Source organism: Anolis sagrei, chromosome 4 (genome assembly GCF_037176765.1).
Source record: "Anolis sagrei isolate rAnoSag1 chromosome 4, rAnoSag1.mat, whole genome shotgun sequence".
NCBI classification, from domain to species: Eukaryota; Metazoa; Chordata; class Lepidosauria; order Squamata; family Dactyloidae; genus Anolis; species Anolis sagrei.
Window position 1 is genome coordinate 28,228,808 of NC_090024.1, and position 18,134 is coordinate 28,246,941.

The window sequence follows — 18,134 nt, forward strand, 5'->3', positions numbered from 1 at the left end:
TCACAGAAGAGATATGGAATATTGATCTCAGAAATAAGTCTACTTAGTCTATGCAAGTCTGCTTTCTTTACTATCATTGGAGTTTTCAATTTTCATTTTACTAACCCAGAATGGAAACCTGTCAGAATGATTTTTCAAAGATATTCCCAGAGTTGATTTTGCTTTCCAGCCAACAGCATCTTGTATTTTAATATTCATCCACCTTTCAAAACCTATAGATATGCAGTTCACAAAACCATCACGACAAATAGTAAAATGCATTTAACACTTCACACAAAAACAAGGCTGATACATCATTTTCCACAAGGGAGTTGTTAAATGTTCCAGACAAGGTGACGAAAAATTATAGCTACTATTTAATTTCTATTTTCTAGTTTATCAACAAAGATTAAAGCTAAAACGTCATTTTTAGGTTGCTATAGCCTCCAGGGAACTGCTCACATTTTAGACAGAGAAGTGATTAAACAGCTGCATGGTATTGCTCACAGACTTCGTAAATGTAGGGAAACATATAATTACGCATCTTGACATTTTATGTAAAACAAATCATTTTTACTGCCATATCACTGCCTCCTTCTCTTTTGAAAAATGAACTTTTAAAACCATTTTTTCTAAAAGTTAATATTCTTCTTTATATATATATAATTTTAGAAGAAACAGCTATAAAACTACTGGAATAACAGGATTTCTGCATGATCATGAATGAGTTTCAGAAGTTTCCTAGAGAAGCTCATATTGAATATCAAAATATAGAAGTTAATTGATTTGGCTGGTCAAAAGAAGTTACAATAGGTTTTCATAATGAAACCCCTTCAGCATTGAACAGTGCTGGCTGGTGATATCTTATTATGCATCTATGTGCAATTACACAGATTTCCCAAAATTGAAAAAAGCCAAGGCATTTCTGGTCTGAAGCATTTAGGATAAGAGATATGTAATCGGAAATTGGAGCAGTCCACCAGGCTAAGGTTAGGAGGGCTACACATATAGTTTAGGTATGATATAGTTTCCAGTATAGTTCTGTTATAGAACTCCAATATGCCGGTGATAATGCAGTCTGTGCTCATTCAGAAGAAGATCCACAAGCCACTCTAAACACCTTTGTAGAAGCATATGAGAAGCTCGGCCTCTCATTGAACATTGAGAAAACCAAAGTGCTCTTCCAGCAGTCACCAGCCAATCCCCCTCCAATGCCAGAAATACAGCTTAACATTAGAAAACGTTGACCATTTCCACTACCTTGGCAGCCACTTCTCCAAAAAAAGTCAACACTGACACCGCCTGAGCTCTATGAGTGCAGCATTTTTCCGAACGGACAGAGAATATTTGAGGATTGCGACATCCATAGAGATACCAAGGTGCTTGTTTATAAAGCTATTCTCCTCCCAACCCTGCTATATGACTGCAAAATGTATACTGTCTACATACATCACACTCAACTCCTGGAACAATTCAGTCAGCGTTGCCTCTGAAAAATCCTACAAATCCTTGGGAAGACAGGCAGACAAATGTCAGTGTGCTGGAAGAAGCAAAGATCACCAGCATTAAAGCAATGTTCCTATACCATCAATTCCACTGGGCTGGCCGCGTTGTCCAAATGCCCAATCATTGTCTCCCAAAGCAGCTACTATACTCTCAACAAAAGAACAGGAAACATAATGTTGATGGACAGGAAAAGGTGGTCTTAAAGCCAACCTTAAAAACTGTGGCATAGACAATGAGAACCGGGAAGCTCTGGCCCTTGAGTGCTCTAACTGGAGGTGAGCTGTGACCAGCAGTGCTGCAGAATTCAAAGAGGCATGAATGGAGGGTGAAAGGGAAAAATGTGCCAAGAGGAAGGTGTGTCAAGCCAACCCTGACCGGGACCACTTCCCACCTGGAAACCGATATCCTCACTACCAAACATGCAGATCAAGAACAGAGCTCTACAGACCCACTCCAAGACACTGAACTTAGAGGACCATCATCCTCGGGCTACGAGGGATCACCTAAGTAAGTTAGTTCCCAGGGTTTTCTATTGAAAACCAAAATACTCTAGTGTAGGATACAGATGCTCAAAAATTTCCTCCTGTTCCTGATATTGCATTAAAAAGGTAGAGTTATCCTCCAGCACCTATTTCTTCCTAAGAGGATAGCACTATACTTTTCAAGGATTAATAGAAATTCCTCCTTATTTGCTAAAAAAAATCCATCAAAAAAGAGGCTATACAGTGGTGAGCAGAGTTCTAGTGCAGCATGATTGACAGAGCCTTCCTAAGTTCCACATTCCATGAATGAATCAAAGTGATAGATGTTTACACACTTAAATGCAAGAATGAAACTACAGATAGGAGACTTAAATCTAAACATACTGGTTAGTCCACCAACAATGGCACTGAATCAGTTACTGAATGGTAAGTCATTATAAAGGTAGGTCTTTAAAATTCAGTGTGTTGGTTCTAATTTAGACTCCTATTAGGATTCAGGCTACAGAGAATCTTCTGTGAACATGAATTCTAAAAATCACTATTAATTATGGTCAGTATAGAATTTACAGGAATAATAATAATAATAATAATAATATATAATAATAACTTTATTTTTGTACTCCATCTCCATCTCCCTGAAGGGACTTTGGCTGGCTCACATGGGGACAAGCCCAAGATTTAACATAGTTAAAATATAACAACAACATTCATAAAAACATTTCAAACAATATAAAACAACCACATAATACAATACATAGCGAACATCTAGCAACCTTCAGTGGTCTGAATAGTGCACAGTACTGAGTTCAGGGCAGGCAACTGGTGCATATCATTTACCAAAGGATAGGGTTGATGGATAAAGTGCTAAATGAAAGGAAATGACAGGATTAGGGCCTAGGGAGTAGTATAAAGAGAGCACTATTCTTCTCTTTCCTTTTCTATTTTTTTTATTCCTGAACTCCCAGTGAGGAATTCTGGATACAACTACTGTTTACCTTGCCTGTTGCAGGTAGGCATACACAGTGATTGTAGGATAACTAGAGCAGAATATTCCCTTTTTGAGTTTGTTTCATTGCATTGTTTACTACAGATATGCTGTTACAACCCAAAGCCAAAAGTCTGTGTTTCTCTTGCCCTCTTTCACCACCCTGCCGTTGCTGATGCTTCTAAAAAAACTATCCAGCTAAATAGAAGACATGGAAGAAAGGGATGAAAAATGGAACTGTTATGGCAGAAACTTGCTGAGGCATGACTATATTTCTGGTGGGATGTCCTTCAGGGTCACAGGCGATGGAAATGGGCTAAATTTCAAAACACTGTTCCATGTTCATTATGTAATAATGGTTAACGCACAGCCCCTGCTGATTAGCAATTTTGTCACACAGTGCCAGACAGACTTCGAACTCCAGACAGAAAAATTACTTTTGCCGCTCATGATTGCTCAGTGGAACAACTGGAACCTAATTCCCACCAAGTTATGGATGCACCTCAGGACATTTCCCCTTCAGTGCAGAGTTCCCAAAGCAATAAAGGAGTCTCAGCTGAGGCTGAAATTGCAACTTCCATTTATTAGTTCAGCTAAGTTATCTGAAAGTTTCACAGTCTTAAAAGATAGTTTGAAGCACTGGAACAAAAATATTATCAATAATATCAGCAATATCAACAACAAGAGAAATTCTGTTTCTCTTGACTTTGAATAGCTTCCTTGCACATAGCTTACAGATCTGGATTTTAGAGCCAATATTTTAAACTCAATTCCATTTTAAGATGTAGTAGAAGGGATCAGCAAAAAAAAAAAAAGGAAATCCAGTTTTCACCTTTCCATGGTATCCAAGGACATTACGCATCTAGAAGACTCAACTTAGCTAAAATGACAGGGGGGTGTCAAATAAAAAAACGAAAAGCTTTTCAAGCTAGTCAATGACACAGCCAAAAGAGCTTATAAACTTTGCCAAGTTACAAAAATATGGTTTCCTTGAAAGCTCATGCTATAATTTCTAAGTCTTTAAAAGTACTGGAACACAGTTCCAAAACAAGAAAGAGCTTGTGCCAAGCCAAAGCAACAAAACAAACCCCAAATCTACATGTAGACAATGCTTTTAGTAGGATCACATATATGGACATATAATGTGCAAGCTTTCAGATCTTCAGAATTCTGCATCAAGCTAGATCAGGAGTATGCTTAGCACATCCTTTGGACTGCAGTCAGCCTCCAGGTACTTTTTTCATCTTCAGTCCTCTCCAATATTCTCCAGAAAGTTGATAACTTTAAAAAATGAGACCGGTTGCCACCATTAAACCTTATAGAAACAACTGGAAAAGTTGGACTTTATTTCAACTTCTTGTAAGTCTTCTGCAGTCCCATTCTGGGATAAAAGTGTGGTGTAAATTGATTTAAATTAGAAATGGAATTAAATTTAGTAATAATATAGCTAATACCATAAATAATAACCATAGTCAATGAGCCCTGACACATGTACAGAGGAAGAACTGTTTCAAGTGACAGAAAATGCGGCCGCCTTTACCTGGTTTGGGTCTAAAATTATTTAGCTGCTTGCATTCCCTCTATTTTATCATTTTTATACTAATTTGTTTATGCAATGCTTTTGACATGAAATGAAAAACCACTAAAATTGAAGTGCACATTAGATGCGACGGCATGTTAGAATTGTGCACCTCAACATGAAATTCTTATATGTCACATTTTAAATGTCTTTTTATTGTATCTTATGGTGAATTGTCCCATTAATTTTCTAATTTGTTATGGTATTGATTGTAATTTAGTATACGTTTGTAAGGCATTGAATTTTGCCATTATTTCTTTGTAAACCACTTTGATTCCCCCTGGGGTGAGAAAAGTGGTATATAAATACTGTAAATAAATAAACAAACAAACATGTCTGCACTGTTTGGCAAAAGATCTCAGCTGAGGAAGGAGGAAGAAGAGGCAGTGGTGGCTGTAAAAGGCTGGTAGTAAGCTGATGGTGGCCATGAAAAGACTGGTGGGAAAGCCAAATGGAGGGACATAGCTTTCCACCAGCCATTTCGCGACCATCACCTCTTCATATTACATTCAACAGCAAATCCTGTTTTTGTAATGCACATCTTCAAAATTGGGGTTCACATCACATTTGATGATGCATTATACTTGAATAAATACAGGCACATCTTATTGTAACGGATCGTCCAAGGCAGTTGGAGGGACAAGACATGCAGTTCTACCTTTGAGCAGAAATCACCAGGAGAAAAGATCTGAAGCTGATCGCGAAACAGCCAAAAGGAAAACATAAACATTGCATGTTTGGAGTATGGGCATTTCTTGTCCATAATTTGAGAGGAGGTTTGGAAAAAAGCAAAAACAAAAACCCAGCAACCCTAATATTTATTCTTGAAGAATTGCACTGCTTTCAATGAGATTTTTCTAGGTAACATTTCAACACCAAGAATAAGTAGAACAAGAATATAACCTTAATGCAAACAGCACAAGACATTAAACTGAATCCTGTTGCTTTTAAAAAGACACACACAAAGTGGATATCTTCAAATGCTCACAGCAAATACACACACACAAAAGAGCTTGAGGCAGAAATCCAGTTATTCTAACTTACTATCTTAGGGCCCTTCCAACCAGGCCCTATATCCCAGAATCTGAAACCAGGTTTTCTGTTTATCCCAGATTATTTATTATTTATTTATTTATTTACTTTACTTGTATACCGCAGTTTCTCAGCCTAACCGGCGACTCAACGCGGTTTACAACAAGGGTAAAATCAGTCACAATATCCAATTTAAAACACAAAAGCACAATATGTAGTATTACACAACAATAACAACACAATGCTTCTCACCACTAGAGTCATGATCCAATTTCGTCGTCCATATTTCCATTCCTGTAATCGTCACATTCATCGCACTGATCAACCAAATGCCTGTTCGAACATCCAAGTTTTTAATCTTCTTCGGAAGATTTGGCAATGCAGACTCATATAATCCAGTTTAAAGCAGAAAACCTGGCATCAGATCCTAGAATATAGGACCTGTTTGGAAGGGTCCTTTGATACTAACACATTTCTGTTTGGATGTTTCATAATGTCAGCTTCCCTCTCAATGTTCCCATCAACAGATTCGCTCTCTTAAGGTAAAAGGCCATTTGCTAACTCACCAATGGTGTAGTATCTCTTCAGCTCACCCCTCCGTGGATTGCGCCGTTGGGTGTTTGCGGTGTTGTTCTGCTCCTCTTCAGAAGTAGTTGTATTGGTAACAGGTGCTGGTTTGGTTGGTTGTATTGCATGTTGTGCTGCTGGTGCCAGAGGTTCATAACCTGATCCAGAAATATCAATAGACTGGGACTTTTTCTTTAGCCTAAAAATAAATTGATATAATGTTCTGTTACTATCCAGCCTATTCTGACTTAAATTTGGAAATTTGCTCTTAAAACTTAGATATATAATATCATGCTGAAATTATCCATAACTTAGCAGCAATTACTATAAGTAATGAAAAAGAAAATCTGTCTATAAAAATGAAACACTCTCAGTTGTAGAATTTCGCTCTGGTATAAAGACTGGCCATGTAAGTGTATTATACAGGACTTGCTAAACTTACAGTTCACTGGATGGAGTTCTAACATGGAGTACTTTATTGCATTTTAGCAAAAAACAAAAAAAAAACAAAAAAAAAACCTCCACGTGTAATTCTTCAACTTCTAAATTTTCAACCAGGAATATAAACAAGATAAAAAATACAAATATAAACAATACATCCTGTTTTCAGTAGTTGCAAAACCAGAGAACATATTCAAGCCAATCTTGAATGTATTCAGGCCAATCCTCTGTGTGAAGTTAGATACAAACCATCATAATGTGGAACACACTGAGATAGAGACTTCAAACTAATATATAGGAACACTGAACGATGTGAATCTCCAAACTACATTTTGCAATATTACGGCTGAAGGAGATAACAGCCCTAGTGATATAGGGGTAATGGGGCCAATAATACAAAAACCAACAGTGTGCAGAAAAACAACAGCAAGAATGAATCAGCGGCAGAACATCATCAACTCTTAGATGAGCTGAGATTTAAAGGAGACATGAACAAGAAATGGAAGAATGAGGAAACCACCAAAGAGGAATACAAATCAATACCCAATGTGTGTAGAGGAGAAATCAGAAAAGTTCTGAACGTCAGCTCTGGCTTACTACTGAAGTTATGGTCTTATAGTCACTTTCTGGCTTTTATCTTTCACAGTCCATGTATGGAAACTGAATCACAGATCCCTCACAGTTTAAATTATGCATTCTGGGGATTGACAAAATTGGCACTATTGTTTTATTTATTTGCAGTATTTGTATACCGCCCTTCTCAACCCTGAAGGGGACTCAAGATGATTCACAGTGTTGACAAAAATTCAATGCCATCAGTAAAAAAACAGTATAAAACATTAAAAAAAATTGTATCAGGAGTGACTTGAGAAACTGCAAGTTGTTTCTGGTGTGAGATAATTGACTGCCTGCAAGGATGTTGCCCAGGAGATGCCCAGATGTTTTTTTTTAATGTTTTACCATCCTTGTGGGAGGCTTCTCTCATGTCCCCGCATGGGGAGCTGGAGCTGACAGGGACCTCTTCCCGGATTTGAATCTCCGACCAGTCGGTCTTCAGTCCTGCCGGCGCAAGGGCTTAACCCATTGTGCCACCAGAGGTTCCAGAAAATTGACTATGAACTCCAGGTATGCAATATTCTAAGCCAGATACGAGGAACATCCAAGCTAACACTTAATAACATCCCACAGGACTTTTGATGAAATACAAAATGCTAAGCCAAATATTACTTCTCTATAATTACTTTCTAAAACGCATTGATTTCATCCCCCACAGTGCTTTCATGAGGATGCAGGGCATGTTTAACATTCCAGTGTGTAATATCAGAGAACATGATTAAGCTGCTGGAAGAACACCTGTTCCACAGCAAACACATCCTACCCATTTAGGCGTACATGGCATTTACTATGGACACACACAGTTATATTTTGAGGCTAGAAGAAAGCACAAATGCAGCTTCAATGAGACACAGCTGTTAATAGAATGTAAATAGGACATTTTTACGGCTATTAAATGCTGCTGTCTTCTCATTTGGTGTAAACTTTGCCCTTGCTGCCAAGACCATCTGTAAGGGGTTTCAGTTAGAAACACAATACATTCTCCTAATTTTTTAAAAAAGGTTAGTACACTGAGCAATGTGAGGGTGATAATAGTAATTATGTATGTGTTATGCTTATTACGGGCAGTAGCAAATTAATACCACAGCTTTCTCTGTTCCTTTCATGGTGAATCAGCGATGCTGAACTTCTGCTTCTGAAAGTAGAAACAAACCATGTGCTTTATTTTTCAAACACTGCATTTTGATTCATTTTCTCTACCTCTAATGAAATTTGCAAAATAAAAAAGAATACTGCCCTCTTGCAATATCTGAAGTTGGGAGGAACCTAAGCCACTTATTTTCTTTGCTATTCAACTAATATTTTCCACTGGCTAGGACAAAAGCAACCAGTCCAATGACAAATATCAACAGTGTGATACCCCATAGGACTTTTATGGTTTATGCTTTCTCCATTAGACCTTTACACTTTCCATTTTTATTTCTTTTCTTGGATTGATTTTTTAAATGACCTACTAAAAAAACCAATGGGATTTTGGCCCGCATAAATAGGAGTATAATGTCTAGGTCCAGGGAAGTCATGCTACCCCTCTATTCTGCTTTGGTCAGACCACACATGGAATTACACAGTGTCCAATTCTGGGCACCACAATTGAAGGAAGATATTGACAAGCTGGAATGTGTCCAGGGGAGGGTGACTAAAATGATCAAGTGTCTGGAGAGCAAGCCCATGAGGAGCGACTTAAAGAGCTGGGCATGTTTAGCCTGCAGAAGGGAAGGCTGAGAGGAGACATGATGATGGCCATGTATAAATATGTGAGGGGAAGTCATAGGGAGGAGGGAGTACATTTGTTTTCTGCTGCCCTGGACACTAGGATGTGGAACAATGGCTTCAAACTACAGGAAAGGAGATTCCACCTGAATATTAGGAAGAACTTCCTAACTGTGAGAGCTGTTCAACAGTGGAACTCTCTGTACCGGAGTGTGGTGGAGGCTCTTTCTTTGGAGGTTTTTAAACAGAGGCTGGATAGCCATATGTCAGGGGTATTTGAATATGATTTTCCTGCTTCTTGGCAGGGTTTGGACTAGATGGCCCACGATTTCTCTTCCAACTCTATGATTTTATGATCCAACCTGTGACATTATCTGGAATAAAACAAGTCCTGAAACCAATAATTTAGATGCTGCTGTTAAGAAATTGTTTTTTTTTTTTTTTACAGGACCTTTTTGTATACAAAACGAAAATTGTAAACAACTTAAATCTGGGCCACTGTTTACTGACATATTGATAGCAATCTCCTAGAAAGACTACATTATAAGTCCACTCTGCAATGAAAAGTGTGTCTAGGTTAGAATTATTCCACACTGTTAGATGGATTGATGAAGGTAATTCTCACCAAGCCAGACAAAAAGAATGTCAACTAGAGAGCCAGATTATTTGCAATTCAAAGGTGTATCTTTTCTTAAGGAAAATGCATTTATTATTATGGGACATACTGTATTGGATAGGGGAAATGCTCCACGGTGCTAAGCTTTTAGTAGCACGAGAGGAAATGGAGCAACCCCTTGCTACCGAAATACATTTTGAAATACTATATATATGAAACTTCCAGCAGTCTAGGGGCAGAAAGAAGGAGACTTTGAACTATTTTATTGTAAAGAAAAGACAATATCCCCAGAAAATGGAACACTTACATTACACCAAATTTTGATCTTTCTGGCGAATTACCACTGCTTCCACTGCCTGAAGAAACGTGCAACATAAATGAAATCTCAAGTTTATAATCTTTTTCCCTTTTTTGCAAAATGAAAAAGGTTTTCTTCTTTCTCCTGTAAGTATTAAACAAGGAGACATAAAGGCCACAAAAAGGGGAAAGTTCTTCATTTTAAGACATTTGGGTTTGATTAGCAATTAGGTACCTGTGATACAAGGAATTAGTGAAGCTCTCTAAATGCTAGTTATTCATACTCATTCGAATGTAGCAATAATTGCTTCCTCAAGTTTTCGTCCTCATGAGAAAAAGAATAATGAATATGTGAAGGTGTGGATAAAATACAATTTATCCACCATTATTAAGTGGTTCATAAAATGCAGTGTTCTGTGCAGTTCTAATAATTTGTTTTAATTGTAGTTTCAATTGAAATTCTTGGTTTTGAATACTGATAGGTCACCTTTGCAAAGATGTTCTCAGATTAACTTAGAAATTACTCAATTTCTTCTGGAACAAGGGCAAAAACACTGGGAAAACTTGGCTAATATTTTCTACGCACTAGAAAAACTTTCAGAATAACCCTCAGACTCCCTTACCCTCTTTGGGATTCTGAGAACTATACTCCAAAATGAATTTTCTCCAGCTTTTATCAACCAAATTGAAAGCTTGGAAAAATTATCTCACTACCCATGAGGAAGTAAGAACTTCTTAGTACAAATACTTATACATGCTAACAGAGAAATCTGTTCCATGATTTCACTGTCTGGAAGCAGAGAGAGAGAGAGACTTGGAGGTGGAACAAAGCCAAAGTTTCCTCTTAATTGATTCAAACTAATGATATGCTTCCATGAGGACTACTAAAAGATGCAGTGAATGCTCCATGAAGATTGAATATTCTTCAAAATTCCAGTTTTAGCCCCTGTGATGTCTCAATATCTTCCTCTTTCAGGGCTGGGAACTTATGGCAATCCAAATATTGTTGAAATAAAACTCCCCATCACTTCTGACACTTGGCTAGGCTAGCTGGGGCCAATGGGTACTGGAGTCCAAAATGTCTGGAAAGCTACATGTCCCCATCCTGGCCCAACTGAACCTCATAGCAAGATGGGGCTCAATTGTACATTTGATAAATTTAGTAAGCTGTTTTCTTCTCTTGCTCAGCCTTAAACCAATTGGGAATCATGTCAGGTCTTATAAAGCTTACTTTGCTTTTCAGGGGGACTTTTAACAAGCATCCAAATTTCCTTCTGCGGCTGGAACAGGTACCTCTGCTTTTAAAATAATTGTCTTCTTCACCACAGCTCTGATTTCTTGAATTTCAATCAAAGGCTACAATCTCAAGCCCTGCTACTTTTTAAGAATCCCTTTTGACTGCTGAGCAGCTGAACTTGCTGATCAAAAGGTCACAGGTTTGAATCCAGGGAGTGGGGGTGAGTTCCCACTGTTAGGCCCAGCTTCTGACAACATAGCAGTTCGAAAACATGCAAATGTGAGTAGATCAATAGGTACCCCCCCTTCCCAGTGGGAAGGTAACAGCACTCCATGCAGTCATGCTGGCCACATGACCTTGGAGGTGTCGACAGACAATACCGGCTCTTCGGCTTAGAAATGGAGATGAGCACCAATCCCCTGAATTAGACAATACTGGACTTAATGTCAGTGGAAAACCTTACCTTTACTTTTGACAAATAGGACCTTAAAGGTTTAAGAAGCTTATAAAGTAAAAACTAAATCTTTGGGAAATAAACTTCTAATACCAAATCAGTCTATTGCTGATTTTTCTATTTTCACGATACGTTATTGCTTTTTGTTGTGTAAGGATCGAATTGTATAAATTAATTTCCCCTTTGCTGACACTATTGCAGGCTTGCAAAGATTAATTGCTCATGTAGTTGCTCTTTCTAGTCATTGGAGGAAATAGAACTTAGGTATATTAAATCGTTTCATTGTCTTCACAATAATGAGCAAAATTGCAGGCTTAGAGTCTGCTGCTTTAGAAAGCCTTGTATCAGTAATCTTCTGTAGTAGCTATTTGACAAATTGCTATCTTTGCCAGGTGCACCAAAACTTTTAGAATGAAGAATGTAATACCAGCAATAGGATGCACACAGTCCTGCTTTCATGTTGGTTTGCCTTATTTGTGCAATAAAATCCATAGAGCCAATGAGTTTCCTATAAGAAGGCACAAGCAAGCAAGACATGAATGCAAGAGCACCCCCCTGCTAGATGTACATCTGCTAGATAAATAAATCTGGAAGTGACAAAACAGGAAAGGAATGACATAGGAGGCAGAAGGAACAAACCAATTTATTTATTTATTTATTTATTTGATGCACTTATTAACCGCCATTCTCAGCCCTTACGGGCGACTCATGGCGATGTACAGTACACATAAAAAGACAGTTACAAAGGCCAGTATCAACAACATATAACTATACGACAAATACAAACTACATAAAAATCCGCTTCGTCTCTTAGTAGAATCATAGCCAGTCTCATCTTCCTTATACCATTCCAGTTCTCATTACCGTAATGTTGTTGCTTAGCACTTAATTAAATGCCCTCTCGAACAGCCAGGTCTTAAGGCTTTTTCGAAAGGACATGAGGGAGGGCGCCTGCCCTGGGGAGGAGTGGATGGGGTTACTCACTCCTGGTTTTGGGACCAGGCCTTTGGACAGTGAATGTTCCTTAAGTGTTAGGAGATTCCACCTGAACAGTAGGAAGAAATTCATAACTGTGAGAGCTGTTCAGCAGTGGAACTCTACCCCGAAGTGTGGTGGAGTCTCCTTCTATGGAGGCTTTTAAACAAAGGCTGGATGGCTATCTGTTGGGGGTGCTTGGAACACAATTGTCCTGCTTTCTGGCAGGGGGTTGTACTGGATGGCCCACGAGGTCTCTTCCAACTCTATGATTCTAGAAGGTTTGGCAGTAATTATAATGTTGGAATTTTGACTATGATTGGCTTTAGACTGGGTTTTTGGTTGCTAAATCAGATTTTGATTCAGCTACATAATAATAATAATAATGTTTTAAATGCATTTTAATCTAATGTTTTATCTTTTGTATAATGTTGTACATAATGTGTTGTATGTTGTTGGCATGGAATTACTGCCATTGTAAGCTGCCCTGAGTCCTTCTCAAGTTCGGGGGTTGAGAAGGATGGGCTAGAAATGCTGGAAATAAATAAATAATAAATACCACCAAAAATTGAAAATATACAGTTTGGAAAGCTTCCGTTAGAGCCTGCGTAGGCGCAGTATACTCCACAAGTGTGCATTCACAGAGAACTCGAAGAAGAAACATACTCGCACAAACAGAATGTATGCTTTCCCTTAAGTGTTACAAACCAGCAATATTACGGCCCTTTCAAAGTGTATTGAAGCAATTTCATTCCCTTTCTGACCCTTCATTCCCCCCCCCCCCCACACACTTTATGAAAGCCACTTTTGCCTTTCAACTTTCTATACAAATGAAATTCCTTCTTCGCACTTAAACCTTCCTGGAGTAGCCTTTTAAATCCTTTCTTGTAATCCTTTTTTATGCTCCACATGGCACCCCATTATTAACGTAACTCTCTTTGATGATGTAACAATCAAGAAATAAGTCACGGGAAGATACAATACACATGGAAGGTCTAGATAATGGATTAGCATCAATGAATGGCATTTCTCCCATATGTATTTTTTTTAAAAAAAAATTATGAGTGTCAGCTTGTCTCTGCCAACTGGGGAAGTGGAAGGGAGCAAAGGCTAAATTAAACAAAATGCAGTTATCGGCTAGTTCTTCAAACCAGCTTGATAACCCAGCAGGCGAGGTGAATTGGAGCTTGTAGAGTCTACAAACAGGATGGATGGTTCATCCTTCACAGCACTCTATTGAAGAGTCCTCCGCAGTAAATCAAATCACTGTTATTATTGTATCATCAAAGAGCAGATAGATGTGTCGTCTATCTGTCATACCACTACGACTCACACACACAATGAGAAATGCATTTGCTATTTCATTTCCGTAAACTGCTCTTTAGAAAAAATGTAAGTGCACCAAAAATCTGTTATTTTTTGCAACTGACATTTGAATAAGGTTTTTTTAAAAAAAAAAACTTGCAATGTCAAAAAAAGGGGGGGGGACACTTTGCATGTATCCAAATAATACAGAAAAATAAAATATACTTGAGGAAAAATATGGAAAGAGAATTTATGAAGTTAACTTCATTGTTTTGAGACAGTTAATGTTATGAGGACTTTTAACTAAATTTAGCTTTTTCTAAAGCAACATTGGTTCAGATTAAGCATCCATTATCTCAAATGCTTGGAATAAGGCATGCTTTACATTTTTTAATGTTAAAATATTGTGTTTGCATATATGTACATAATGAGGTATCTCAGAAATGGGACCTAAATTTAAATATGAAGTCATGTATGTTTCATAAACACATGACCTTTTTTTCGTGTCAGGAGTGACTTGCAAAACTGCAAGTTGCTCCTGGTGTGAGAGAATTGACCATCTGCAAGGATGTTGCCCAGGGGACGCCCGGATGTTTTGATGTTTTTATCATTCTTATGGGAGGTTTCTCTCATGTCCTCACATGGGGAGCTGGAGCTGACAGAGGGAGCTCATCCAGGCTCCTCCTGGATTCGAACCTCTGACCTGTCGGTTTTCAGCCCTGCCGGCACAAGGGTTTAACCCACTGCTCCACCGGGGGCTCCACATGACCTGAAATAAACTTTATACAAATATTTCAAAGAATTTTGTGTATGAAACCAAGTTTGTGCACTAAAACCATCAGAAAGCAAATGTCTTGCTATCTCAGCCACTCCTGTGGACAATTTTGGATTTTGGAGTATTCCAGATTTCGGAATTCCTGATAAGGGATGCTCATTGGAAAATGGGAGCCTCAGGCAGCATAATGGGTTAAACCTTTGTGCCAGCAGGACTGCTGATTGAAAGGTCAGCGGTTTGAATCCGGGGAGTGGGGTGAGCTCCCATCTGTCAGCTCCAGCTTCCCATGCGGGGACATGAGAGAAGCCTCCCACAGGATGGTAGATTGCAGACGGCCAATTCTCTCACACCAGAAGCAACTTGCAGTTTCTCAAGTCGCTCCTGACATAAAATGGAAAATGTACTTATTTCTTTGTAACTGTTTCATTGGTCCAAATAGCTGTAGTGCACAGTTTAAAAGTATGTTTTGTTTCAGTGGTAGAAGTTACCAATTCATATGGCTGTAAAAAAAGTTTTTTAAAAAAAATCAATGACTACTATTCATAATGGCTGTATTTTATCCCATGGATCAAAATACTAGCAGAAATAATAGGAAGACTAGACTATCATTCAGAGGGAAGAAGGGAAAAAGCAGTTCAAATAAAAGTTCGAATGTTATTCGAAGTAAGATTATTATTTGAAGTTTATTCATTTCAATTTTTTCACCATGAGCTTTCATCCAAGATTTTTGAAGCTTGAATGTGGGGTGTACTTTTGGTCGACTCAGAATCAATGTCTCTCACCTGAGATATAGCTATAGCTATAAATAGATATAGATAAATAATCTCCATCACCCTAAGAAATAGCAGCCTGAAAATCCATGAAGATGGAACCTTCAGGTTGTCAGTGAATACAACCTTCTTATAAGCAATTGAAAACTAGCCATATTTCACCCTTCTCATAACTGATTTTCCAGTTTGTCAATCACTGCTGGTTAGTCTGCCATGCCACCCCCATAAAATGGCTCAATGGTCTGCTTTAACTTTCTCATTGCTCTTCTCACATTTTCCCTTCATCTGCAGAATCCGTGTTCAATACAACTGTGGGGCTAGAAAATATGAAATGCCTTTCCCAGTTCTGATAAAACATGAAAGAAGCCCAGAAAAAGACAGAAGCATGAAGTTCTTTTTTGAAAAAAGTTTCCAGTGTCTAAAGTCGAGAAGCAGAGGAAAGATTGCTTTTTGCCTCAAAAGCATTGCAGCTTTCAACTTTTCTATCCATCACTTGTTAAAGGTTACATTACCATAACTTTGTGGGGAATTTGCACAATACCAAGAAACCCCAATCCTGGTTAACTTGCTTCTTTTTCTCTCAAAATATTCAGGGAGCTTATACTTCTATGAAGGGTGTGCAGGAATACCACACATTCCAGACAAATCCATTTATTGACATTACACTTTTCCTTGGACCTGCAGAAAGCCTGCCTGCTTCATCCCAGTTCTGCCCAATTATTTGCCCTAACTGTCTGTTTGAACCTTGTGGTTTATTGGCAACTGCACATAATAACCCAATAAAGAAGTCAAACAATGGGGCAGAGTGTTGACAGAATACATTGATTTTTTGTTGGTATTTAAAAACAATGATAATAACAGATCTGGATAAGATGGAAGTGGGTGATTTGCAAAACATCAAACATCAAGGACAAAGAGTTAATATCAGAACCGATGATGATGATGATGATGATGACGACGACGACTTTTGTATCCCATTTCCATCTCCCCAAAGGGGACTTGGGCTGGCTTACACATGGGGCAAGGTGTCCAGGAAACATCAAAACAAAACAGTCAATTAAAAACAGTCAATTAAAAACAAAATTACAATTAAAATAAAAGATACCAAAGCATAACAATCAGATAAAACACCACCAAATAAAACATAAGGGTATAAAACTCACTCAAACAATAAACAAACAAAAAACCAATAACCTGAAGAACTAAGATGGGCATCATCAGGCTATAAAAAGAACCGGGTATGGGGTAGTGCAAAACAGCATAGTATAGGGCCAGGGAATTGGAAGAAGTACAGAGAACAGAGTACTATCAGGCAGGGACTGGTAATGTATAAGTAGGGACTAGTCATTCTCAAATGCTTGTTGGAACATCCAGGTTTTCAGATCCCTACGTAAGGAGGTCAGTGTAGGGACTTGCCTAATCTAACTGACTTTCCGAAAAAAGTAAAGAACAGCCTCACATATCGGCAACAAATCAATGCCTTAAAATAACATACAATTGGTAAACATCTACATTAGAAACCAGAGAATTAAAACATCTAAAAAGAGTTACATCGATTATTAAAATCATATAATCCAAAGTTATAATCCAGGGCCATTCCAATTGTCATTGCACAGATTCTACATTCATTTCTTGCACTGCTGTTATTCTCCAAAAGCTTGGTCCCATAGCAATGGTTTTAATCTTTCTTTCCTGAACGCTTGGAGTCCAGACTCTTTGTTTTTGTAATTGTTCTTGTAGTCCTTTTAAAACATCAGCTAATTATGTATATACTGCCCATTGCTTTTGGAAAGTTTCTCATATTGCCCCCATTTCCTCCTGCATAATGGATAGAGGATTGGGGTACTTTGTGCTTTTCCTGCATGGCAGGGGGTTGGACTAGATGGCCCATGTGGTCTCTTCCAACTCTATTATGTTGTAATTCTAAGATTCTAAGATATGAAATTACACATGAAATTACACATGTTGAAAACCTACATTTCACAGCAATTAAAAAAAACATTTAAATACACAAAATAAAGGTAACCTCATGTAGGGACAATTCATCTAGCGATCTGAAGGTGATATCACTCATGCAGTTCTAGTCCTCCTGATTTTATTTTTACAACTCTTCTAACCTTTAGGGTTATTTATTTATCTTTACTGACACGAACCTTTAGGGTTAAAAATGGAGAAAAATACATTGCCAGATCTAGGGATCTGCTTAATGAGTGATAGAGCGTACCTGCGTGTGTAGCAAGTGACAATACAGATTGAAGAAGAAAAACACCTGTGGCTAAAGAAACAAAGAAAGGCTTTATTATAAGCACCCCATTAAGGACACATAATCTCTCAAGTCTGTTAAGATAAACTGAACTAAACTGGTTGTGTTATTAATAGAAGAGGGGGGAAATAAGAAAGCAGGAAGAAAAGTGGAAAGAAATATCACTTTACATCTTAAGAGAGGTGATGATAGGTAGATAAAAACGGCTTTCAGACACTGGAAATTATTACTGCTGCTTTCTTTAAGGTACAAATTTAGACTTCCAGAATTTCAAAACACAAACTATTCCGAAATGTTCCACATAGCTAGCTGAGATAGTGACACCTTTGCTTTCTGATGGTTCAATGTAGGCAACCTTTGCTTCATGCACAAAATTATCATTACCTTCAGGCTATGAGTATGTGAAACATAAATGAAATTCATTTTTCTACTTGGGTCTGACAAGATATTTCATTATGTGCATATATGCGAATACAGTGTTCCTTTGATACTTTGTGGTTCGCTTTTAGCGGACTCACTGTTTCATGGGTTTTTGAAAATATTAAT

General features: G+C 38.0%; 1 protein-coding gene across 2 annotated transcripts in view; it reads right to left on the reverse strand.

Annotated features, from left to right (window-relative positions):
* Positions 1–18,134, reverse strand: part of OXR1 (oxidation resistance 1) — a 279,731-nt gene that overhangs the window by 137,714 nt on the left and 123,883 nt on the right. For both annotated transcript variants that reach the window (XM_060775765.2, XM_060775764.2), the window contains exon 4: positions 6,130–6,329. In XM_060775765.2, the coding sequence (XP_060631748.2) occupies positions 6,130–6,329 (200 nt within the window). The remainder of the gene's footprint in view (positions 1–6,129; positions 6,330–18,134) is intronic.